A 27,863-nucleotide genomic window follows, 5' to 3' on the forward strand; every position below is an offset into this window, starting at 1 on the left:
GATTAGTGCCTTTCTAGACCTGTGTATAAATTGAGAGGAAAAAAAATTAAGTCATTTAAAAAATAGAAACAATGAAGCTAAAAGCAATCTGACAGGTATAATTTTCTAGTTAGGACTAGTAGTTAGTGTTGCTGGTCAACCCTCCTTGAAAAAATTAATGTCAAATATACTTTAATTTTAATCATAGACCCCCAAATTAAATTTGCTCAAGCTTTCATTTACTAATGGTAAGAGTCTTCTTGTTCCATTTCTAGCTTTCTAATCAACTGGTGTTTGTATGGTGGATTATTCCAGACTCACTCAACAGCTGTTACAAAATACCAAACTTGGTAATTAAGTCTGACAAGAGACATACCTCTCAGCTTTACACAAGAGAATGCTGGCAATGGATCTAGTTCAAAACAAAGTTCTTAAAGTTAAAAGTAAAAACTGACAGCAATTTGAGAGTAAATGAAAAAATTAGAAAACACTTCATTAGGTTTTCAGTAGTATTCCCCTACAAGAAAGACCATAATTAATATTATGAAGTAATCACTCAACTGTCACACCTAACTTAGCACACTTATCCTCTGATGCTCCAAGGCTGGTTATAACAAGACTAGGTTTAGTGACAAATACAAAAGAATGCAATAGAAAGGGGGGAAAGGTAAAAGTCTAAGATCCTCCATCTTTACCTGTTCTTCTCTGACTTTCTAATATAGTTGCATTGTAAGGTTTAAAATGGAAAGAGGACTAAAATTATTTTCTAAAGTAGAGCTGTCTTCTAAAAATAGGTGAGCCAAATATGATTTTAAAATTTGTAGTATCCACATTTTAGAAAGTATGAAGATGAAACACCTTTAATTTAACTTAGTGTACCAAAATATGGTCACTGAAACAGGTAATCAATATGAAGTTGTTTTCCACTGCTTCAGTTTTTGTTTAAATTAATTAAAATTTAAAAACATTAAAAATTCAGTTTCCAGCCACATTTCAAGTACTCAATAGCCACATGTGGCTAGTGGCTATAGTACTGAAAAGTACAGACTTAATAAAACTAGCTATTCTAGAACTTTTTTGGTCAAAGAACTCTTAAAACTCAAATTATTGAGGATCACTCAAATTATTGAGGATTACATAAAAAAAAGATTTTGTTTATGTAAATCCTATTATAGAAATTCTATTTGAAATTAAAATTAAGAAAAACTACAATATTTATTTTTTAAAAATAATAAACTCAATACTTAAAATTGTACTTTTATGAAAAGTAATTTTTCTAAAACAAAGAAAAACTTAACTTTGTTTTACAATTTTGCAAATCTGAATACATGGTAGAAAGCAGCTGAATTCTTTTATTTGCTGTTTCATTCAATCTGTTGTAATATCAGTCATGTATGCTCTAGAAAATTCCTCTGAACATTTGTGAAAGTGAAAAGAAAATATCTTAGGATTACTATGAAAACAACTGACTTCACAGAGCCCCTGAAAGAAACTTTAGACTCTCAGAATCCTGAGATCAGAGCTTTTAGTTTTTAAGAAATGCAGTTATAATTTATTATCAAATGTAGTAACACCCAAATTCTATCTTCCTTTTTCTGTAAGCTTTAGCTTCAAAATGTAAACATCAGTGTATAGATGAAAAGTTATGATTGTATTTCCTTAAGTACAATAGTACTTTGTCCATTTACAAATAAAGGATTTTTTAAAGGCTTTTCATAAACATATCTTTGCATCCTTTTGAACATTTAAACTGTAAATAACATAGAGTTTAAATAATTATCAAGAACACTCTCCTGCCTACCCTTCCCCACCAACCAAATGTTTCTAAAGGAAATGATTTCATAATTACCCTAATTAGAATAATTTCTTAAACATTTTCAAGTTTTTAAAAAAATTAATGCCATTCTTCTAATTTCAATATATGCTTCATATTTTCACATCCTGCTAAAATTTTTTTATACTGATGATCTTCCCAAGATTGATAGCAAATATTCCAATTTACGGTAAATTAGAAATGAGATTTTCAAGCTCAAATTTTACAATGAACTTTTTTACAAGCCAAACAGATACGTTTTGTCAGTGAAAATACTTTGGCTGTATTTCCTGAAAAATTTTTCCCTTCTATTTAATAAATCATTTAGTAGAACAAAACTTCTGGTGACCCGAATTTTCAATTCTTAAATTTTCAAAGAAGTCAAGGAAAGTATATAAGGCAGAATATTGCAGGTTGAAAATCTTCTAAAAAATCCAAGCCATATCTATACCATATCTTCATGTAAATGTTTTTTAAAAATTAATTTTCCTGTGTTTTTCCTAACATATATATATATATACACATATCAGAAATGAGCATAAATTATTAAATTATTCAAACTATAGTCTTATTCAACATATAGACATGGCCTCATGTTGTAACTTGGCAAAAAGATTGGCTAATAACCTCCAATTACATAATGATTTTACATTCATTAACAGTATAATGTGAAAAAAAAAATCCAAGAAAAAAAGAAACCCTTACTTTCCATTAAATTTCTTGAGCCACTTAAAATTTCAGAACGTAAGTTATTAGAGATCACCTAGTCAATCCTGTTCCTCTTACAGAAAATGCAGTCTTAAAGAGGTAAGTCAGTAGCACAAAGCTAGCTTGTGACAGCTAGATGTAGATCCTCATCTCTTGACTTAAAAGGGTCAAGGCTCTTTCTCACACCTCATGTTCCCAGTGAAAATTTTATGAAGTATGTCAAGTGTTTACCACAGAAACACTCTGCTTGTTAAAATGAAAGTGACTTTTAATAAATAAGCTTATTTATTTCATTCTTTACTCCTTTGATAGTATAGTTGATAACTAAAGCTAAAGTTGAAAGTTGGCAGTTAAGCCTCTAAAGGAGGAAATAAAAGCAAAAGTATATCCTCTAGTACCTATACATGGTAAAACTTACTGCTTTATACTTGCTTAGAAACAAATTATGCTAACAATATTCAACTTAAAGCTTATCTCCTCTAGAAGTTTTTCTTCATCTCATTATCAACCCATTGTAGCAATCACTGTAGTTATATTAACATTTATATATTATGTAGATTTTCATCTGTCTCAGACTCTTAACACTTGATGACTTCCCTCAAGGGAATAAAAAGGTACCATTCTATCCATTTTACAAATACAAACTTTACAAACTCTCCCAACATCATTAATTGGCAGCAATAAAGATTTAGATCCATGATTCTTCATTTTCTGGGCCACCTTTCTTTCCCGACTTCTAACTCAAAGCATAAACCTTCAGTAAATCGGCAAACTGTCTCAGTCCTTCTAAAATCGGGCTTGTAAAGGAGCTTCAAATTACGTGAAGTGAGGAAATAATTTGAAAACAATTGTTAAGTAAAATGTATTTACTACAGAACATCATAATCATAACGGAAACTTCAAGTGTAAGATTTGTGTACACTAAAGAAATGCAGTAGGTCTGGGAAATGGCATTTAACTAAGAAAAAAAAAAAAACACCTTACTAAAAGGATGTAAAACTTTTGAATTTTCAAACTGTAGATTGTATGTATGTATCCACTCCAAGCAAAATATCTACAGATCACAATTTCACTGTTAATACCAAAAGCTTATAAAAAAAAATACTTTCTCCTTGCAAAATTAAGTCCTCTTCACCGTATTTTTCAAAATTCTGACTGCAGGGACTATATTAAAGTTCTTCTGGTACATTCACAACCACTGGAAACACTTCTTGAAATGTATGTATTGTACTGACCCAAACATTTATAAATATCGTTAGGGCCAATAATGTAATGCCAAAAATTATCTCCCTTAGTTCAAATTATGTTAACGGACTGAACACACAAAGGAACCAAGTTCTCATTATACTCTGCCTGTCACTTCACTAATAAGTTAAGTTTCTGCTCTGATCAGAACATAACTGCCAAATGTGTTTTAATGACTTCAGAAAGTCACTAATGACTTACTGATTTTTCTTTGGGACCTTTGAATCGTGTAGTAGTGCTACATTTTACAGAATAAAAGGCTGGTCGGTCATTAAGTGTTATACAATACATATGGTTCTATTATTCCAGGCTTTATTTCAACCTAAGGTCCTTCTGTCAAATTTAAAGATACACGTGTTCATGATTTCCCCCAATCGAACTGAGTTACAATTTCACCAACCAAACTACTCATTTCGCGCTCCCAGAGTCAGGACTTTAACAGTATTACTCCTCGGTGAGTATCTCCCATCGGCAGCGATATGAAATAGAAGCCAAGTAAAGGACTATGTGTGCTTATCATCACTGTAAGTAAATACTATTCAAGCACTGCTGCATCGATTCAGGGCCTTCACTGGGCTGTCCATTAAGTAAAGCTTTTTCCGTGTAACTTAAGTCCGTGCCCTTCCGCTGCAGCAGTGGCGCTGCACAACCCCCACCCCCGCCGCCACTTCCGTGTTTACACTCCTCTTCCCTCCAATTCCATGCGTACATTGTCAGCTTCACTCCCGCCCAACCTTCATTGGCCCAGCTCGCGCCCGGAGTCCCGCCCCCCGAAATCAACGTTCTTATTTGGAACATCTCAGAGAGTAGATTGGAACCAGAGGCCTGTCAATCCCGTCCGTTCTGTCCTCTCCAAAGCGCTTCCGCTGTGGTGGGAGGTTTGGGGGGGAAGGGGGAAAGGGGGCAATTCCGTGTTGAGACTTCTCTGGGGCCAAGCCTCCCTCCAGCCTACCCCACTCCTTCACATTCACCCACTGTTTACATAATAAACGTCCTTTTCTGACACCCTAACGCTCCAGGTCAGGGGTACAAGATACATTCCCTGTCCTTCCCATTCTCCCCATTAAAAAAAAAACCCACGAGGGAAGGATCATAAACCTACTTCACAGCCTCCCATTAGACGAGCAAAGGGAGGCGGACCCCTGAAAGAAACCTCGTGCCGGGCTACTTCACGGTATAAGTGACCCTCCCCAGACCCGTTACTCTTGAGGCTGCACAAGGTGGGGATGTTAAGAGGAGAGCTGGGGCATTTTTTTTGGCGGGTATCGGTCTACCGGACATGGCCCAGGCTGCCTAGTCCATGCGGAAGTCGAAGATTCGTGGACCAAGTCTCAGGAGACCGGGGAGGGTGGCGCGCGTCCACCGGAGAAGCCCGCCGCCCCCGACCGCCGGTAGTAGCGGTCTCTCCGGCCAGACAGCGTGGCAAGTGCAGCCGAAAGACAACAGCCTCACTCACTTCCTGGTTCCTCAGCAACTGGGGTGAAGTGGACAACTCGTCCGCCCCCGAGTCCCCAACTTAGCCGCGGTCGCTACTCCCGCACCCGCTGCCAGCGCTCCGCCCCGGCCGCCGCCACTGCTCGCTAAGCCGCCCTGGAGCGACAGCGCCGGATTCCAGGCAGGTTATTCTGCAAGGTGATCACTTCCTGATTCGTCGCCTCCATTACTTCATTCACTAACCCCCTCTCCCCCCGGCCGCCCCGGCGACTAAGGTGGACACTGTTACCCCTGCGCTGACCGCCACAGGGGAGTCACCCCGCCCTCTCTGCACCCCCTCCCCTGCTGCACCGATGCACAGGAGAAAAGTTCCCATGTCCTTACCAGCCCGGATGAGCAGATCCAGCTGGTTCGTGGGTCCCTCATGCAGAGACGTCGCCATGTTTATCCCGGGGCTGGAGCTGCTGCTTCACATTGACTTACACCGTGAGCAACGGCGGCAGGGGAGGAGGCGGAACCCGCGGCCGAAGACACACGCCGTGCGACCGACACACACTCACGCACTCGCACACACTCAGACGCCCGGATCCTTGCGCGTCCGCCGACAGGAAGCCGAGGCCGGCCCGCCTCCCGCCGCGGGGCTGAGAAACCCCACCACCTAACGGCAGGGGCGGCGGCGGCGGCCGTCTCGGCTGGCAACGCGATCCTTCCGCCCCGCGCCCAGACAGGAAGTCCCGGACGCCCGCCCCGAGCGTGGCTGCGGCTCGCGGCGAGGGGAACACCTGAGGCTGGAAACCGCCCCGGGAGCCGCGCTGGGACACGGCCCTTCGGCAGGAAGAGGCGCGTTTCAAGCTCTGCGGAAAAGTCTCTAATTGTGCCCCCTCTGGAAAAGAGCCATTAATCAAATTCTCTTCCTTGAAGAGATCTAAAACCTAGTACCGCAGCTGTAAATAAAGGTGGCTATTTAACTTGTTTGGCTGTTTCACAGCTGATGTAACATGCAACCCGTTCACTTGAAAGAGCTACACTTTAAAACAGGAATGCCAACAAAAGTCATGCCTACAAAATATTCTAAAAACATTACTTGTTAAAAGTAAGGGGCTTCCAATTACTTTCAGAGAACGACTTCGTCCTTTTCCCTCTACTGAAGTGTTAGCACACTAAACCGGTATTTATTAGTAAACAGCAGAACATGCCAATCTCTGGATTAAACTGTACTTTCCCAGTTCGCTAGTCATGAAATTCGGGTACCTTTTCATTTCTATTCGGTTCATTTGTAAACGTATTCATTTATATCATCAACTTAAAAAAATTTTTCATGTAAACTAAACTTACTACAAATGAAGTACGTATTACAATAGGAGATAAATTGCCATTTAGTGAGTAAATTTTTTAACACAAGAAGTCAAACCAATAAAATGACTCAGATGAGGCTTCATCAAAACAAGCTTTTCTGGTGTCAGAATTTCATAATAAAAATAAACAAAATGTTGCCCTAAAGTTGTTTCTACACAAAATTTACCTCTTACAGAAGGAGTGCACAGTATTTGCTGAATAAACACAAAGATTCGGCAGTTACACATTTAAAATAATAATGCATAATTTTTATGATCTGAATTGAACAAACTGCTGGTAGTCAAGAGAGAAAAAAAAAGTTTTCCCAGTGGTAATATTATTGTAGGACCATTTTACAAAAGTTTGCCCACAATGTCAGTGCAATTTCAGAATAGATTTAGGTAGCCCATGACTTGTTTTGTTCTCATTTCTTCTAAATACTGATTTATTCTCTCGGCACTTTTCCTAGCCCTACCACCATGATCCCCACCCTCCGGAAAAACAATCTATGAGCCATTTTCAAGGTACAACTCTTCTTAAACCCGGTAAGGATCTCTTTCTTGAACTAGGTAAACTTGCCACCTATCGGACAAGAGAAACTCTGTGAGTGGTAGCTTTTTTATTTCTAGTTAATTTAAAATAAGGATCATCCTTTGATAGGTAGCATCTTAAACTGAGACAGTTTCCAGATGGGGTATGACAAGGGACACTGGTAAACTGCTGGCTTTAGGCAAATTATTGAAATTGATAGTAAATCTCAATTTCCATTCCTATCAATCAGCAGTTTTTTATGTATTCAGGAGAGAAGAGATTAATGTAAGCCAAAGGTTTATTTTTTCTGAAAGCAACAGGTTAATTTGGCTCAAGAAGTTGTACTGTTCTCAATGTGGTAGTCAGTTTGAAGTCTGATACATAATTTTTACCTTACTGTTTGCTTCTTGAGATACATCTTAAGTGAATAGTGTATTTTATTTTCTGTACATCTTAATTACTTATGTATACATGTCAGCCTTATTTTTTAAGTTCTGAGAGAACAGCTGTATTCCTACTAGTACTTCATATTTACTATTTATACACATATATATATAACATGTATGCATATGTATATAACAGAGATTAATGCAGAAAGACTGGAAAATATTCCCATATATTTAAAGCTCTTATAAAAACAATTCCTTAAGCTTTAATGGAATTCTACCTTGCGACTATAACTAGGCTTTCAAAAGACCCACTACTTTTTAGAGACCAATAATACTATATTGGGAATAGCAAATAAGGATAGCTTGCTGGTGGAAATATAAATTGGTACAAACTTTCAGGAAGGCAATGTGACATTATATATTAAGAATCTAAAAAAGGTTCATATATTCTGACCCAGGAATTTCATTTCTAGGGCCTAGTCTGAGGAAATAATCAAGACATTCAATGGATTGTTCTATTAAAACTGCATTTGAAGAATTTTTAGCTACTTGGTAAAATGGTAAGCATATAAATAGAGCAGGATTTAAATATATATGTATTACAATAGGACTCAAACCATGTAATATATGTGAATATATGTATGTATGTCTATGTGTGATAGACACACATACATCTACATAGCTCAAATCTTCAAGATTAAGTATTGATAAGCAAACTAATAAATTGAGTAAGAATAGGTAGGGTTAGCATGGTAAACCCTTTAAAGCAAATTCAAATGCTGCTAATAACATTATAGAAAGATATCCCCTACATCAAAAGTTATTGCTGTGTAAAGGCAAATAGCAGCTAACTTACTGAAATAAAAGCTTCCATACTGAATGCTTTACCTTTACTTTCTTCACTTACTCTTCTCTGCATTCCTATGAAATAGGTATTTGTGCTTATTATTTACAGATGAGAATCTAAGGTTCCTTTACAGAGCTAATGAGAGGCAGGGTCCAAATTTGAATCCAAGCACTCTGACTCTAGACCTTTACTCTCAAATACTCCTCAAGCACCAATGTAACAAGGCCTGTTTATCTGTTAGGATGCATTTCATTCCTATGGATTTTCTTGTCTGAAAAGTCTTTCACATTTCTCCCTTCAAGAGGTAGAGCCTAATTCCTCTCTCCCTTTGAGCATGGGCTGGACTTAATATCTCACTTCTAACTACTAGAAGAAAGCTAAAGTGATGGTATATGACTTCAGAAACTGAATGCTTGATCTTCTCCTTTTGGGTCATTCTTGGAGGAAGCCAACGGCCATGTCACGAATATACTCAAGTAACTCTGGGGAGAGGCTCATTAGGCAAGGAATGACTGTATCCTGCCAGTAGGCCTGTGACTGAGTTATGCAGGAGACAGAACCTGCAGGCCTAATCAAGCCTTCAGATGACTGCAGCTTCATGAAAGACCCTGAGCTAGAACCGTGCAGGTAGGCCACTCCCCAGTCCTTAACTTCAAAAACTGTAAAATATAATAAATGTTTGTTGTTTTAAGCTGCTAAATTTGGAGTGATTTGTTAATCAGCAAAAAGTAATTAATAACACAAAAGGAAGAAGCAGCTTATACTCTTGTCACATTTCACAGCTTAAAAGGGTAAAATTTGTAAATGACCTCTAACTTCCAACTACAGAGTCCTGAGCAGTCTTTCCATTTCTTTATACCTTATAGTCCAGGTATCAATTCTTTCATCCTCCAACTTTTACATTTTGAAAATATGTTCATAAAGTAATCATTATCACTAAAGTCTAATATAACTAAAAATAATTACATACCCTTGGCTATCTGAATGATTTTATCGTCCTGTAGTATCCAAGATGGAAAAAATGGGAGATATGTTTCCAATTCCCTATTCCAACACCAATTGTTTCCAATACCATGTAAGTTTCAACTGTTTTTATTTTTGTTTATCCTGATTATTTCATTTTTCTTTTACCTTTATTTAGTACACAGGTCCATAAATGCCCATATCACCTAGAGGTTTTCAAAAAATATATAACATAAAGAACTTCAACATCATGATCTCTTATTCTGACTACCATGAATTAGACATATTATACTTTAAAACCAAATATGTAACTGTGTGCTCTATCTAGTATTAGTACAAATGAAGGGCAATAGGCTTCATGGTTTTAAAAAATTATGGGTAGGAATCAAGGGGAGGAGACAGTCTATCCTATCCATTAATGTCATTTACCATTAATTTGGGAAAATGATGCCTAGTTCCTATTTTAGAAATAACAGCTCTTTAACCACCAATGGGAGACTTATTTAAGAATAATCAGTTTAGTCCAGTGCCCCCACTTTACACATCGGGAAACTGAGATCCCAAGAACTTAAATACTTTGACCAAAGTCACACAGTATCTTATGATTTCAAGGTCAAAAATTCTACAGAACAATTTTCTTCTATAAAACATAGAAGTTATCAAGTGGATGAAAAGTTAAACCCATTTTACTATTGTATTTATGAGTTGTAAATTATAAAATGGCCGTTTTCCTTTTTAATATCAGAAGCTAAAGTAATGGTTAAGAGTCCCTCTGAGAAATTTTTTAAAAAATGAAAAAAAAGGTTTTTAGCAGTGAATTGTAGGACAACAGTTAAGAGGCAGCCAGTCTACACTACATAAGCTTTTCTAATACAGCCAAACCAAAAATAAAAATCAAAGTTGACGTGTGGTGTGTTGGGCACATTCAGAAGAAAAAATAGTCAAGAAAAACTGCTATTAAAAAAATGTGAATCAAGTACAATAAGCTGGAATCAAGTGATTTAGGACCATTAAAAAATCTGGTTCATCAGCACTGGCAGATAGACAATAGACACAGGAGTGCAGTCTACAGATTTACAAAGAGAAAAGATCAATTATTTCATATTTTCGTATAATTAATTAAGTCTCTATTTGCAGTTTTTTATATTCATTTGTTTTATTTAATAGTAAGGTTTTATAAAACATTATTGGAATGAAGATATGTGAACATAGTTCACATATTCATTCACTTATTCAACAAATAATTATCAAGCACTTTCTTTGAGCAAGTTTCTATTGTGGGCACCTATTACGGTAGCCCTAAATTATGTAACAGAAGAAAAAAAATAAGCCTTCTGAATTCACACAGAATGTCCACTGAGACTGAAATTCATAAAAGACACTGTGATACATAAAAATGTTTAAACAATGAAGGAGCCAAGATGGCGGCATGAGGAGGGCAACGGAAATCTCCTCCCAAACCATATATATTTTTGAAAATACAACTATTCCTAAAAGACAGACCAGAAGATACAGTTCAACAGCCAGGCTACATCTACATCTGCAAGAACTCAGCACCTCATGAAGGGGGTAACATACAAGCTGCGGCCCAGTGGGACCCGAGCGCAACCCCCATCCCAGCCCACCAGTGGGAGGAGAGGAGTCAGAGCAGGGAGGGAGTGGAAGCGCAGGACTGCTAAATACCTAGCCCTAATCATCCACACCAGGAGTGCAAACACACAGTGCATGGTGTGCTGGATATTAGAGAATGGAACAGTCGCAACCAGTGCCCCTGGGACAAAAGAAAAGCGAGTGCTTTTTGAAAGTTTTAAAGGGACAGGGGCCTCACAGCTGGAAGGCAGCATCCGGGGGAACTTCGAGTGCCCTAACCGCCTGGGCAGCAGCGCACCTCTGAAGCCCCTCACAGCGATAAACAGCCTCCCGTCCATTCCCCCTCCAGTGTGGCCCGCCATAGCAGAGGAGTAGCCCGGGAGCGGGCGCACCCACAGGAACCACCCAGAGCCTCTTCCGCAGCCACCCGGGCCACACTCAGAGGCTCCACCGGCACACAGCTGCCTGGGACAGAGGAAGCCAGGACAAGGCGCGAAGGGTTGCCATTCTCACAGGAGAGCACACCGAGCATGCCTGCCCCTCCACGCAGGGCTCTGGGGTGCCCCACCCACAGCAGCTCAGGAAATAAAACAGGAAGCTGCTTCCCCTGTGCGGGTAACCTGCACAGGCAGCGGAGGAGAGCAAGGTGAACAGCAAGCAGGAAGGGACTTTGTTATTCCAGCTAACACACACGCCAACTTCCTACGACTACCTCTATCTCCAAGAAAAGGCAGAAAAATTTGATCCAGTCCAGAATTACCCAGACAACCTCTGACAGGGAACCTGAGTAGATAGATTTAACCAATCTTCCTGAAAAAGAATTCAAAATAAAGGTCATAACCATGCTGATGGACCTGCAAAGAAATATGCAAGAGCTAAAGGATCAAGTTAGGAGGGAGAATACAGGAATAAAAGAATCTCTGGAAGGACTAAAGAGGAGACTGGAAGAGGTGCAAGAGGCCGTTAATGAAATAGAAATGAGAGAACAGGAACACAGAGAAGCTGAGGCAGAGAGAGATAAAAGGATCTCCAGGAACGAAAGAATATTAAGAGAACCGTGTGACCAATCCAAACGTAACAATATTCGCATTATAGGAGTACAAGAAAAAGGGATAGAAATTATCTTTGAAGAAATAATTGCTGAAACCTTCCCCAAACTGGGGGAGGAAATAGTCTCTCAGACCATGGAGATCCACAGATCTCCCAATACAAGGTACCCAAGGAGGACAACACCAAAACACATAATAATTAAAATGGCAAAGATCAAGGACAAGGACAGAGTATTAAAGGCAGCCAGAGAGAGAGAAAAGGTTCCCTACAAAGGAAAACCCATCAGGCTATCATTATCTCAAAAGAAACCTTACAGGCCAGAAGAGAATGGCATGATATATTTAACGCAATGAAACAGAAGGGCCTTGAACCAAGAATACTGTATCCAGCATGATTATCATTTAAATATGAAGGAGGGATTAAACAATCCACAGACAAGCAAAAGTTGAAGGAATCTGCCTCCCACAAACCAACTCTACAAGATATTTTAACGGGACTGCTCTAGATGGAAGCACACCTAAGGCTAAATAGATGTTACCACATAAAATAAAATCACAGCAAAGAAAGCAGACCAACCAAATACTAACTAAAGGCAAAAAATCAACTACACACAAAAGCAGTGAAAGGAAACACAAAACTCTACAGAATAAAACACCTAACATATAAAGAATGGAGGAGGACGAATAAGAAGGGAGAGAAATAAAGCTCAATAAGTGACTTAAGTTAGGCAGTAAGATACTAAAGAAGCTACCCTTGAACCTTTGGTAACCACGAATCTAAAGCCTGCAATGGCAATAAGTACATATCTTTCAATAGTCACCCTAAATGTAAATGGACTGAATGCACCAATCAAAATACACAGAGTAATAGAATGGATAAAAAAGCAAGACCCATCTATATGCTGCTTACAAGAAACTCACCTCAAACCCAAAGACATGCACAGACTAAAAGTCAAGAGATGGAAAAAGATATTTCATGCAAACAACAGGGAGAAAAATGCAGGTGTTGCAGTACTAGTATCAGACAAAATAGACTTCAAAACAAAGAAACTCACAAGAGATAAAGAAGGACATTACATAATGTTAAAAGGCTCAGTCCAACAAGAGGATATAACCATTATAAATATATATGCACCCAACACAGGAGCAACAGCATATGTGAAACAAATACTAACAGAACTAAAGGAGGGAATAGAACGCAATGCATTCATTTTAGGAGACTTCAACACACCATTCACTCCAAAGGACAGATCCACCAGACAGAAAATAAGTAAGGACACAGAGGCACTGAACATCACACTAGAACAGATGGACCTAACAGACATCTATAGAACTCTACACCCAAAAGCAACAAGATACACATTCTTCTCAAGTGCACATAGAACATTCTGCAGAATAGACCACATAATAGGCCACAAAAAGAGACTCAGTAAATTCAAAAAGACTGAAATTCTACCAACCAACTTTTCAGACCACAAAGGAATAAAACTAGAACTAAATTGTACAAAGAAAGCAAAAAGGCCCACAAACACATGGAGGCTTAACAACATGCTCCTAAATAATCAATGGATCAATGACCAAATTAAAATAGAGAACAAGCAATATATTGAAACAAATGACAACAACAACACAAAGCCCCAACTTCTGTGGGACGCAGCAAAAGCAGTCTTAAGAGGAAAGTATATAGCAATCCAGGCATATTTAAAGAAGGAAGAAGAATCCCAAATGAATAGTCTAATGTCACAATTATCAAAATATGAAAAAGAAGAACAAATGAGGCCTAAAGTCAGCAGAAGGAGGGACATAATAAAGATCAGAGAAGAAATATAATTGAGAAGAATAAAACAATAGAAAAAAATCAATGAAACCAAGAGCTGGTTCTTTGAGAAAATAAACAGAATAGATAAGCCTCTAGCCAGACTTATTAAGAAAAAAAGAGAACACACATCAACAGAATCAGAAACAAGAAAGGAAAAATCACGACGGACCCCATAGAAATACAAAGAATTATTAGACAATACTATGAAAACCTATATGCTAACAGGCTGGAAAACCTAGAAGAAATGGACAACTTCTTAGAAAAATACAACCTTCCAAGACTGACCAAGGAAGAAACACAAAATCTAAACAAACCAATTACCAGCAAAGAAATTGAAGTGGTAATCAAAAACTACCCAGGAACAAAACCCCCGGGCCAGATGGATTTACCTCGGAATTTTATCAGACATACAGAGAAGACATAATACCCATTCTCCTTAAAGTTTTCCAAAAAATAGAAAAGGAGGGAATACTCCCAAACTCATTCCATGAAGGCAACATTACCCTAATACCAAAACCAGGCAAAGACCCCACAAAAAAAGAATATTACAGACCAATATCCCTGATGAACGTAGATGCAAAAATACTCAATAAAATATTAGCAAACCGAATTCAAAAATATACCAAAAGGATTATACAACATGACCAAGTGGGATTCATCCCAGGGATGCAAGGATGGTACAACATTCGAAAATCCATCAACATCATCCATCACATCAACAAAAAGAAAGACAAAAACTACATGATCATCTCCATAGATGCTGAAAAAGCATTCGACAAAATTCAACATCCATTCATGATAAAAACTCTCAATAAAATGGGTAGAGAGGACAATTACCCCAACATAATAAAGGCCATATATGATAACCCCACAGCCAACATCATACTGAACAGCGAGAAGCTCAAAGCTTTTCCTTTAAGATCAGGATCAAGACAGGGAGGCCCACTCTCCCCACTGTTATTCAACATAGTACTGGAAGTCCTAGCTACGGCAATCAGACAAAACAAAGAAATACAAGGCATCCAGATTGTAAAGAAGTTAAACTGTCACTATTTGCAGATGACATGACATTGTACATAAAAAACCCTAAAGAATCCACTCTAAAACTACTAGAACTAATTCCTGAATTCAGCAAAGTTGCAAGATTCAAAATTAATACACAGAAATCTGTTGCTTTCCTATACGCTAACAATGAACTAGCAGAAAGAGAAATCAAGAAAACAATTCCATTCACAATTGCATCAAAAAGAATAAAATATCTAGGAATAAACCTAACCAAGGAAATGGAAGACCTATACCCTGAAAACTACAAGACCCTCTTAAGAGAAATTAAGGAGGACACTAACAAATGGACACTCATCCCATGCTCTTGGCTAGGAATAATTAATATTGGCAAAATGGCCATCCTGCCTAAAGCAATCCACAGATTCAATGCAATCTCTATCAAAATACTGACAGCATTCTTCAACGAACTGGAACAAATAGTTATAAAATTCATGAGCCACCAAAGACCCTGAATAGCCAAAATAATCCTGACAAGGAAAAATAAAGTGGGGGGATCTTACTTCCCAACTTCAAGCTCTACTACAAAGCCACAGGAATCAAGACAATTTGGTACTGGCACAAGAACAGAGCCACAGACCAGTGGAACAGAATAGAGACTGCACATATTAACCCAAACATATATGATAAAGAAGCCATGGACATACAATGGGGAAATGACAGCCTCTTCAACAGCTGGTGTTGTCAAAACTGGACAGCTACATGTAAGAGAATGAAACTGGATGACTGTCTAACCCCACACACAAAAGCAGATTCAAAATGGATCAAAGCTCTGAATGTAAGTCATGAAACCATAAAACTCTTAGAAAAAAACATAGGCAAAAATCTCTTAGATATAAACATGGGTGACTTCTTCATTAACATATCTCCCGGGCAAGGGAAACAAAAGCAAAAATGAGCAAGTGGGACTATATCAAGCTGAAAAGCTTCTGTACAGCAAAGGACACCATCAATAGAACAAAAAGGCATCCTACAGTATGGGAGAATATATTCATAAATGACAGATCGGATACAGGGTTGACATCCAAAATATATAAAGAGCTCACGCACCTCAACAAACAAAAAGCAAATAATCCAATTAAAAATGGGCACATGATCTGAACAGACAGTTCTCCAAAGAAGAAATTCAGATGGCCAACAGACACATGAAAAGATGTTCCACATCGCTAGTCATCAGAGAAATGCAAATTAAAACCATAATGAGATACCACCTCACACCAGTAAGGATCGCCACCATCCAAAAGACAAACAACAACAAATGTTGGCGAGGTTGTGGAGAAAGGGGAAGCCTCCTACACTGCTGGTGGGAATGTAAATTAGTTAAACCATTGTGGAAAGCAGTATGGAGGTTCCTCAAAAAACTAAAAATAGAAATACCATTTGACCCAGGATTTCCACTCCTATGAATTTACCCTAAGAATGCAGCAGCCAGTTTGAAAAAGACATATGCACCCCTATGTTTATTGCAGCACTATTTACAATAGCCAAGAAATGGAATCAACCTAAGTGTCCATCAGTAGATGAATGGATAAAGAAGATGTGGTACATATACACAATGGAATATTATTTAGCCCTAAGAAGAAAACAAATCCTACCGTTTGCAACAACATGGATGGAGCTAGAGGGTATTATACTCAGTGAAATAAGCCAGGCGGAGAAAGACAAGTACCAAATGATTTCACTCATCTGTGGAGTATAAGAACTAAGAAACAAGTGAAGGAACATAACAGCAGCAGACTCACAGAACACAAGAATGGACTAACAGTTACCAAAGGGAAAGGGACTGGGGAGAATGGGTGGGAAGGGACAGATAAGGGCAGGGAAAAAGAAAGAGGGCTTTATGATTAGCATGTATAATGGGGGCACATGGGGAGGACTGTGCAATACAGAGAAGACAAGTAGTGATTCTACAGCATCTTACTACACTGATGGACAGTGACTGTAATGGGGTTTGTGGGGGGGACTTTGTGATGGGGGAGTCTAGTAAACATAATGTTCCTCATGTAATTGTAGATTAACGATACCAAAATAAATAAATAAATAATAAATAAAATGTTTAAGCATGAATTAGAGAATAGTGGGTATGGGTTACATTTTGGATTATTACACAGGAAAGTTAGTAAATCAGTTTTATGTATAAAAAAGCCTTCATAAGGCATGCGTTTTTTTAATAGGGGGTTTACAAAACCACAATTGTATTAGCAAAATGTACAGTTTTATAAGAAGGGCCATGGCTATTTTTTAGGTTCCCAAACAGGTCCATGACTCCCACAAGTTATTTTTTCATAAATTATCCTGCCATATGCATTTATCAACCATCAAAACCCTATAATGAGGAAGGATCAAGTATGTACTATTTGTGAGGCTGATGATTTGGCTTATGATCATGTTTTCTGCATTTTATATAAGTTGTCCCTCAGTCAGACTCTCCTGGAGCTTGTTGATTCTTCACTGTCTGGCTTATACTAGGCAAAACCCTGCTTCCAATTCTTAGCAGCCAATCCTAGAAAACTGTCAACTGATTACTGCAACTGTTTTTTAATGGATGTTAGATGAACAACTGTTTTCAAGTAGCATTTGTTAAGCACCCATATGTGCATGACACCCCACAAAGTGAATTAAAATAGTTCTTGATTTCTACATTTTAAATAACATTTATGACAACTCGATTTCAAGGGCTTTATTCATGTGTAGTATCTTGAATACTCTGGAATTTTTTTTTTCAATTCCTCTGAAACTTTACAAGAGCTAATATATGATTCTTGTTTAGCATGTTTATGAAAAAGTTTATAATGGAGTTCTTAACTAAAATATAAGTCAAATCCTATTTTGACTGATTCCAGGAAGGTCAGATTCACCCTACCCACTGAAAAGTTCTTTAGAAGGTCAACATTGAGCTTTTAATTGCCAAACCCAGCAACCTCCTCTTAATATTCATCTGACTCTACTTCTCCAAACAAGAGACATTATTGACCACCCCTTATTGAAATCCTTTCCTTCTGGTTTTAATGATAATAAACTGGTTTTGTTTTTGCCCATTTGTCTTTTCAGTTGACTTCACTCACTTTTACAAAACCCTTAAATGTGACTTTTCCCAAAATGTAATCCTTAGCCATCTTCTCTCTCTTCATTCTCTACTCTCTCAACAATGGTATTTATTACCCTTTCACTACTAGGGCTTTCAATATTATTTCTGTACTGCTCAAAAATCAGCAGCTCCAGTTTTAACTCTTGTTTTTATTTAGATTTAAGTTCTAATTTCCAATTGTATGGTAGTCATCTTTATTTGGGTAACCAATTGGTACCTAGAGGTCTTTGTTCTCTATCAATAACATTACCATCATCCCAGGCTAGAAATCTAAGTCATCTGTGGTCCTAATTTAGGAACTCATCTCTTACACAATTTTTTAGGAGGACTTAAAACATGTATGAAATTACAAAAAATAATGTAACAAAATAGTCACATTCCCACCGTCCAGGACCAATACTATCATTTTGTTACTTATGCTTCAAGGTGTTTGTTTTCCCTAAGAAATACCACATTGCAGGTAAAGATATATCTTTCAATAGTATTCAAAACCCCCAGACCTCATTCACTATTGCATCTTTCCAAAGAAACCCCTATCATGAGTTTTGTGTATAGTCTTCCAGTCTCTTTTTTAACACTTTTATTTTTTGTGTGTGTATTTATGTGAATGTTCAAGTGTATGTTTGTGTGTGTGTACCCCAGAATAACACATAGTATTATTTTGCAGACTTTGGGCACATATATGGCATTATTCTATATATGCCATTCTCAAATTTACTTTTTTCATTCAAGATTTACATTCTATCCATGCTGGTTCAAGTAAATATAGTTATGCTTTTTACATGCTACAAAACATTCCAGTACATGGTTACCCCCATTTTATTCCTCAAATTATCTACTGGTAGGCGAAAAAAGGTGTTTCTATTTTTCATTTTTATAAACAATGCTGCAAAAAATTCTCATCTATATATTTTCTTAAACATGTACTCTAGAGTGTCTCCACAGTATATACCTACAAATAGAATTTTTAGGTCATAGAGTAAGTGCATTTTTAATTTTATGTTACTCTCTCCAAAGTGGCTATGCAGTTCTAAAATCTAATGTCAGAGTTCCTGTTTTTCTCACCTGCCTGTCAAAAAGATGTAATCACACCTTAAAAATTCTTGCCATCTGTTGGCTGACAAGAAAGTTTTCATTGTTGTATTAGTTTGCATACACTTAAGTACAAGGATCAACATTTTTTCATATACTTATTATAGGCCATTAACATTTCCCCTATGAACTAACTGCTGATTCATATCCTTTGTCATTTTTCTATGATACTTTTTGTCTTACTGATCTGTAGAATGTTAACATATTCTAGTTAATAATTCAGATATGTGTTGCAAATATCTTCTGCCAGCCTGTTATTTGACTTCCAATTTGGTTGGTCTATAGTATCCTTTGTTCTACCATAAGTTTAAGTTTACATGTAATCAAATTAATATGTGTTTTCCCTTATGGTGTAATTTAAATAGCCCTTGGAATAAAAAGGAAATCATAAAGGAATTAATATTTAGAGATGAATCAAATAAAAATGCAATGTCAAACTATGTGTGACACAGTTAAAACAGTGCTTAGAGGTCAGGAAATGTAAAAGTTTAAAAGCAAACCATCTAAGCATTCAATTCATAAAGGCAGAAAAATCAACAGAACAAACTCAAAGAAATAAGAAGAAAGGAAATAATAAAGAGCAGGAAAAATGAAATAGAGAACAGTAATTTAAAAAAATAGAGACGATTCACAAAACCAAAGATGATTTTGGAAAGATTAATAAAATAGATAGACCTGGCAAGAGTTATCAAGGAAAGAAGGTGCAAATATAGAACAAAAGGGGAGAAAAACAACAAAGATATAAAAATAATAAATCAGTACTATGAACAACTCTACACTAATCAAGTTGTAATATGGATGACTTGTATAAAGAAAAAAAAATTGAATAGTAACTAGTCAAGAAATTTAAATGTAGTCAGAAACCTCCTCTCCATATTACTTATGAAAGGTCTTAAACTTCAAGCAAAACAAATCAAAAAGATGAGCAGTATGTATCCTCAAATATCAGGAAAGTTCACTGAGAATCCATCAATTAACTGGCCACATTAATAGATTAAAGGAGAAAATCATGACTTATCAAAGAATAACAAAAAAGTTTCTGATAGGACTCCATACTTAAGTATAACAACAAAAAAAAAACAAAGTAGATAAGAATCCCTTAACTTCACACATATTACATACTAAAACCCACAACAAACCTTAAAATTCAAGTTGAAACTTCAGATGCATTCCCTTCAAGATCAGAAACAGGGATGCCAAGTAGTATCACTACTCTTTAACATATTGGAGTTCTCGACCAACATCGTAAGAAATGAAAAGGAAATAAGATGACTGGAAAGAGAGGAGGGCTGAGTTGTCCCAGCTGAGGCCCACCTAGACCAGTAAGCTCCTAGCTTATTCACAGACGACCACAAAAAAGGGAGTAAGCCCAGCCCATCTCAGAAAAACCATATAGTTAACCCACGGACTCAAGAGAAACAGTAACTGGTTCTTGTTTAAAGCCAATAAATTTGGATGTGTTTGTTATGCAGCAATAGCTGATACAAGTAAAAAGTGATGGTTATCTATTACTAGGCAAGTAGAAGATAAAATGTGGTGTATGTCTATTACAGAGTATTGTGTAGCAGTTAGCAGCAACAGATTAGATATATACAAAGCAACATGGGTGGATATTAAAAGCAGTACTTTTAAAGGAAAGTAGGAAACAGTAAGATACATAGTACCATTTATGTAAATTTTAAATATATAAAACAGGATATATACACCCAATACCTACAAAAATAACCCACTAACAAATTAAATTGATGCTTATGAGGGAGGGAGATGTGGTGATTGTATAAATAAAGCAGATAGAGGAATAAATTAATTGAAAAAAATAAAACAGGAGGATATGAAATAGGAATCTAATTGTACTTTTCTTTATATAAATAGCCAACTATCCTAATATAATTTATTGCATAGTACATTCTTTCCCACTGATTTATAAATCCATTATCTATTATATACCAGGTGTAAACAAATGCTTACTCTGTTTCTATCCCACTAAAGTATTTGTCTGTGGGCCAGGAACACATTTTAAAATTTTCTACAGCTTTTCCTGATAGATAAAAGGACAGGTACCCCATACTTTGTTCTTTTGCAGAACGGTCTAGGCACCCCAATCTCACGTTGCTCAAGGGGCCAACTGTATTTTAAATGATAATGATTTCTGGACATTGGTGAGATTTCTTTATGTCTATACTATTTTAATATCTTTATCTAAAAGTTTGTCAAATTCCACCAAAAACAAGTCCTCCTGAGATTGTGACTGGAATTGTACTGAATTTATAGATTAACTGGAGAAGAATTAACAGCTTTACTGTGTCTAATTTTCCATGTATGTTTGTGGTTTAAAGATTAAAGGAATCAAATAGTATATCTGTTTAAGTTTTCTCTTTCCTCTAAAGTTGTGTATCTCTTCATTTATTTATGTCTGTCAAATGCTAAATTCTTATTTTTACAAAGATATTGCATATTCACTGTTAATTTATTCCTAGATACCTAATTGTTTTATTATTATATCTTTATTATGAGATCTTTTCTGTATTTTTTCTGATTGTTGCTCGTGTATACAGCAACCCTGATGAATCCTCTAAGCAGTTTTACAATCTAAATAGTCCCTTAAATTTTATATGTTAATTAAAACCATCTGCAAATAACAATTTTGTTTCTTCCCTTCTGATCCGGATGCCTTTTATTTATTTTCCTATATGTGTTTGCTAAGATCCCTAATAATAATGCTAGTTAGTAAAGATGACAGCTGGCATCTTGCCCCTATTAATTATTATATTTGCTATAGATTTTTAGTATCTATCCCTTTTTAAGTCCCAATCCAGATGAGATCTTTATCATCAGAAGATGGTGAATTTTAACAAATGTTTTTTGGATCTACTGAGGTGATTGTATGGGGTTTTTTCCTCCTTTAATCTATTCATGTGGTGAATTACATTCATAGATTTTTCTAATATTTAGTCTTCCTTGCCTTCCTAGTAGGCATTTAGTCATTATGTATTTTTTAATCATAGCTAGATTCAATTTGCTCTTCTTTATTTACAATATTTTTAGCTTTGATCATACATAAATTCAGCAAGAAATTTTATACTGGATCAATTTTAAAGTAAAGGTTATACTAACTTCATAAAATGAGTCAGAAAGCTTTCTTTCTTTTACTGTTTTCTATGACAGTTTGTATATGATAGGGATTATGTATCCCTGGAAATTTTAGTTAGACCTGGGTCTGATGGATTTTATTTGAATGAGGGGATACATATGTACAATTAAATAACTTAAATGGTTATTATTTGTATAGATATTCTATTTCTTGAGTCAGTTGTATTTTATGTTTTTTAATTGTCCACATCATAGATTTTAAATTCCATGGAAATATGTTGTTCAATTTTCTCTTGTGATTTCTAAACTCTATTCAGTTGGCTATATTTCTCCTCATAGTGCTTCTTCATAGTTTATTTCCTTGATCTGTCTTTACAAAAATTTATCCATTTTTATTAATTTTATGGTTATAATAATTATTCTGTTTTATTTTCTGTCTCACTAATATTGACTTTTATCTTTGTTATTTCCTTTTTTTACTTAATTTGGATTTATTCTGTTGTTCCTTAACACCTAGAGTTAAACATGTCCTTATTTTCCAGTAAATACATTCAGAGCTATTAAATTTCTCAGGGAGTTCTGCTTACGTCACATCTCAAATTTTTATATTAAATGCTTTCATTGTTACTCAGGTGCAAATACTTTAAAAATTTTCCTTTACTCTTTCATCCATTAACTATTAGTAAGCTTTTAGTTGCCAATATTATTAAGTATTTTGATTGTCTTTTCATTGTTGACTTCTAAAATTTTATTGCATGTAATGAAATAATATACAGTTGATCCTGGAACAACACAGGTTTGAACAACACAGGTCCACTTATACACAGATTTTTTTCAACAAACATACTGGAAACATTTTTGAAGATTTACAACAATTTGAAAAAACATTTTATTTTCTCTAGCTTACTTTATTGTAAAAATTCAATATATAGTGCACATAGCATACAAAATATGTTAATCAGCTGTTCATGTTATCAGTAAGACTTCCAGTCAACAACAGGCTATCAGTTAAGTTTTGGGGGAGTCAAGAGCTATATAAATATTTTCAACTCTATGGGGGGTTGGCACCCAACCTAATGTTGTTCAAAGGCCAACTGTATTTTGAATGATGCCAATTTTCTGGACACTGTTGAGATTCCTCTATGTCCTAGTACACAGTTTAAAAGTGACCTATGTATAACTGAAAAAAAAATGCACAAGGTTATGTTTTATTTGGTACAGGTTCTATATCTCTCTGGTTTATGAAATTTGTTAATCCTGTTTCAATTCTTTGATGCCATTTTTTATTTTGGTTTGCTTGACTTTTCAATTTTGACAGAGGTATGTGAAAGAAAGTCCAACTGTTCTGTAAACATGTCCATTTCTTGCAAGTCTTAAAGTTTTTGCTTTAAGTGGTATTTCAAGGCTATGTTGTTAGATGCGTATAAGTTTATGATGATTATATTTTCCAGATCGTTCCTTTTAGCAGTTTGAAGAGTCTCTCTTTGTGTCAAAGATTCACTCTAAATTTCATTTTATTACATCAGCTTCCTTTGATTAGTGTTTTACTGATGAACATATTTTTCCATACTTTTTATCTAATTTTGTTTTGTGTATCTGCTAAAAATAGCACAGACTCATGTGAAGGTCACAATAAGTGATTTTAATATAATTTCTGATATTTTAGACTTATTTCTACTATCTTGACTTATGATTTATATTTTCCTGGTTTTTTTTTTTTCCTCTTTGGTTGCCATTTTTGTTAGATTGGTCAAAATTTATTCCCTAGGTTACCCCCAATTTCGTATTTTGGAAGCTATATACCTTCTATTTATGTTATTTGTGTATGCTCTAGTTGCTTAAAATAAATGAACTTTTATTCACTTCTCATCTCCCCCGGATCACGTTTCACAGCTTCCTAGCTAATTTACTCAAAAACCACCACAATCTGTTTCCACTCCCTTTCTAGCCTCACCTCGCTCAACCATATAAAAGCCTAATCTCTACTTACACTGCACTGCTTGTCAATCTTTAAGTAAAATACAAAATTCCTGGCATTCTTTTCTGATTCACGATGTCTTCTCATTCACCTGTTCATTCAATATTTATTGAAAACCTACTGGGTGCTGGTTCTTAGCAATACCAGTAAACACAACAGACATGGTGTCTGGTTTTATGAAGCATCATGTGTCAACATTAAACAAATATATACAAATATAAATAAAACAAAACTTCATGAATACATGCATTCAGAAAAGTTAACTGGTAATTAATTGGCCACCTTTCTTCCACTCTAGCCTCAAATAGCAATCACTGGAGTATACAACTGCCACCAGGTGGCACCATACCACAGCTGGACCTTAGACTGATTTGGATACCTTAGTCAGAACACTGGAAACCATTGCACACACACAATTCCTCCTCCACACAGACTGACTAGGTCATTTTATTAAACTGACAGTAATGCCATTATTGTATGTGATTTGACTTTTTTAAATTATTTGTCACCTTACTATATGGGAGTTTACTGTATCACAAATTGCAGGTGTTCAAAAAAAAGAAGAATGGTAACTATGACATTAATAGTGCTGATTGAGATTGAAGAGTATTAGCTAAAGTCAGTCTCTGAGAAAGTGACATTCAAACTAAGATCCAAAGGATAACAAGGAGTTAGAAGCTGAAAAATGGAAAGCGGTCTTTTACAGAAAGAAAGTATATGTGAGCACTCTGTGAAAATTCAGCCTGAATTAATGGAAAGGAGAAAACACAACCGTGTGTGTTTATGTTGGGTGGGAGAGAGGGGGTCTGACATAATTCATCAGGGTAAAATGCTCCAGAGTTTTTGGGTGCTAGCACTCTACTTACTCTACCATTGAAATAGCTGTGTAGCCCTGGGAAAGTTATTTAGCCTAGGGTTGTTGAAAGTATTAAATACATTAATATATAAAGCCCTAAGAGCTATTCCTGATAGTACAGTAAAGAAATTTTAAATGTTACGGTTTTGTTGCTATTATTGTTGTTACTGTTTCTAGATGGATGAGAGGAGCCAAATTATTCATGGTCTTGAGGGCTATGTTAAAAATCCTGAATATTAGCCTAAGTGCAATTAGAATCCACTTAAAGGTTTTAGGGATGGATGTGTCATGATTCAACTTACAAATATATATATTTTAAATCACTCTGGCTTCTATGCAAACAATGAGTTGCTTAGGATGGGCGCAGGGAGAGGCAAGAATGAAAACAAGGAAACCAATTAGAACTCCAGAGGCCATGGCAATAGTTCATATAAAAAATAACTACAGTTTGGACTAGACTAGTAACAATGAAGATGGAAAGAAATTGGTAGATTAAAGATGTATTTTGGAGGTAATACTGACATGATTTGGTAATGGACTAGATGGTAAAGGAGGAGAAGGTGTAAATGATGACTTGTGAACCAAAAAAAAACTTTTGCTATTGTCAAAGATTCTTTGCCTACCAAACTTTAAATAGGCTCCTGAACCTTCTCCTAGGCCCATCTGTGCACTTGTAAAATCCAGTTTTAGCAAGAACCCAGCTAAGTCAGTTTAGCTAGTCAGTTCAGAATCCCCCAACCTCCTATCTGGTCATTCTCTATACCTAATTGGGTTCCTCATCCTCCACCATTTCCCCTAGTGATGTCCGATCACCCTGGTCCATCTTCAGCCAAGAATCTTCTTAGGTCTGTTTAGCCAGAAACCTCCTTAGTCCTGATGTTTCCTCTTAGTAATTTTCCATCCAGTGAATTTCACTCTACTCCTACTTGCCCATGCTGTATTCTGAGTTAAGCCCACTCTCTCTCCCCCACTGTAAAATTCCATCAATGTTCTCTATACCTATCACAATAGCTCCCCTTGAAGAAAGTCTTCCTTATTGTGCTTTAACAAGTGTCATTGCCTTTTTTTTCTTTAACACTCCCCAAATGAAATGTTACTTATCCTACCAGGCTCAGGTAAAACATGAACTTCCCATCACAATAGCTAATAGTGCTCTCCTCCTCACTCTTATAACACTGATTTTATTAAACCTTAGGTACTGAAGAATTTTTTCTTATATATTTTCCCCAATAGAAAGCAAGCTCATTTACAGTAATGGCCATATCTAATTTTTTGTTCTAGCCCTCAAAAAAATTGTTTTGTGCACAACACAGGCAGTCTCAGATAATCCCACAAGGGTCTCATAGCCAGGGCAACTCATCATGCTCTTTGCCTGCCTTTGGTAAATACAACAACTCAGCCCAGTTTCTTCTCCTTTCCACTATTCTCTCTTTTGGAATTCTGTTTCCCCTAACACTGGTTGCAGAACTAACAAGTCTCTTATTAGCCCCTCATTCTTGCAGCCTCCAAAAACAAGTATAAAGGGGTTCATTTTTGTTAAACTGCTTGCTACTGATTACTACTGAAAAGCAGAAGAGAAGAAAATTAAACATAGGGTTTTATGATCTTGCAGCAGTGATCTCTATAGTTCCTGGATCTATTCCTAAGATGATAAACGGAATGCATTGGTTTCTACCCCTGACATTTATTCCTAAGGATAAGGTTCCCAAAGCTCTTCCTTTTTTCGTGGAGGCGTCTCTTCCCAGACAATAGGCCTGTAGATGAAGCCTAAACATAATAATTGGTGCCTTCTTGACTCTAGTAGATGACTGGCACTCCTGAGGGCCTCCTAAGCTGGCATGTGATGGTACCAATGGAATTAAAAACAAATGTGATAGTTCTGGATGTCCTAGCCATGGCAATCAGACAACACAAAGAAATAAAAGGCATCCAGAATGGCAAGGAAGAAGTCAAACTGTCCCTGTTTGCAGATGACATGATATTGTAATTAAAAAACCCTAAAGAATCCACTCCAAAACTACTAGAACTACTATCTGAATTCAGCAAAGTTGCAGGATACAAAATTAATACACAGAAATCTGTTGCATTCCTATACACTAATGATGAACTAGCAGAAAGAGAAATCAGGAAAACAATTCCATTCACAATTGTATCAAAAAGAATAAAATCCTAGGAATAAACTTAACCAAGGAAGTTAAAGACCTCTACCCTGAAAACTACAAGACACTCTTAAGAGAAATTAAAGAGGACACTAACAAATGGAAACTCATCCTATGCTCTTGGCTAGGAAGAATTAATATTGTCAAAATGGCCATCCTGCCTAAAGCAATCCATATATTCAATGCACTCCCTATCTAAATACTTACAGCATTCCTCAATGAACTAGAGCAAATAGTTCTAAAATTCATATGGAACAACAAAAGACCCCAAATAGCCAAAGCAATCCCGACAAGGAAGAATAAAGTTGGGGGAATTACACTCCCTGACTTCAAGCTCTACTACAAAGCCACAGTAATCAAGACAATTTGCTATTGGCACAAGAACAGACCCATAGACCAGTGGAACAGAATAGAGAGCCTACATATAAACCCAAGCATATATGGTCAATTAATATACAATAAAGGAACCATGGATATACAATGGAGAAATGACAGCCTCTTCAACAGCTGGTGTTGGCAGAACTGGGCAGCTACATGCAAGAGAATGAAACTGCATTATTGTCTAACCTCACACACAAAAGTAAAGTCAAAATGGATCAAAGACCTGAATGTAAGTCATGAAACCATAAAACTCTTAGAAAAAACATAGGCAAAAATCTCTTGGACATAAACATGAGCAACTTCTTCATGAACATATTTCCCTGGGCAAGGGAAACACAAGGAAAAATGAACAAGTGGAACTATATCAAACTAAAAAGCTTCTGTACAGCAAAGGACACCATCAGTAGAACAAAAAGACATCCTACAGTATGGGAGAATATATTCAGAAATGACAT

General features: G+C 36.4%; 1 protein-coding gene across 12 annotated transcripts in view; it reads right to left on the reverse strand.

Moving 5' to 3' along the window:
• ELF2 (E74 like ETS transcription factor 2) overlaps window positions 1–27,863 on the reverse strand; it is a 112,442-nt gene that overhangs the window by 14,191 nt on the left and 70,388 nt on the right. For 2 of the 12 annotated variants that reach the window (XM_036928396.2, XM_036928163.2), the window contains exon 1: window positions 5,564–5,825. The exons of 8 other annotated variants lie outside the window; for them this stretch is intronic. In XM_036928396.2, coding sequence (XP_036784291.1) covers window positions 5,564–5,621 — 58 coding nt within the window. In that variant the 5' untranslated portion in view covers window positions 5,622–5,825. Of the gene's footprint in view, window positions 1–5,563; window positions 5,826–27,863 lie in introns of those variants that run through there. 2 more of the 12 variants (XM_036928323.2, XM_036928469.2) reach the window with 2 other exon arrangements.

This window comes from Manis pentadactyla, chromosome 5, assembly GCF_030020395.1.
Source record: "Manis pentadactyla isolate mManPen7 chromosome 5, mManPen7.hap1, whole genome shotgun sequence".
Classification (NCBI taxonomy): Eukaryota; Metazoa; Chordata; class Mammalia; order Pholidota; family Manidae; genus Manis; species Manis pentadactyla.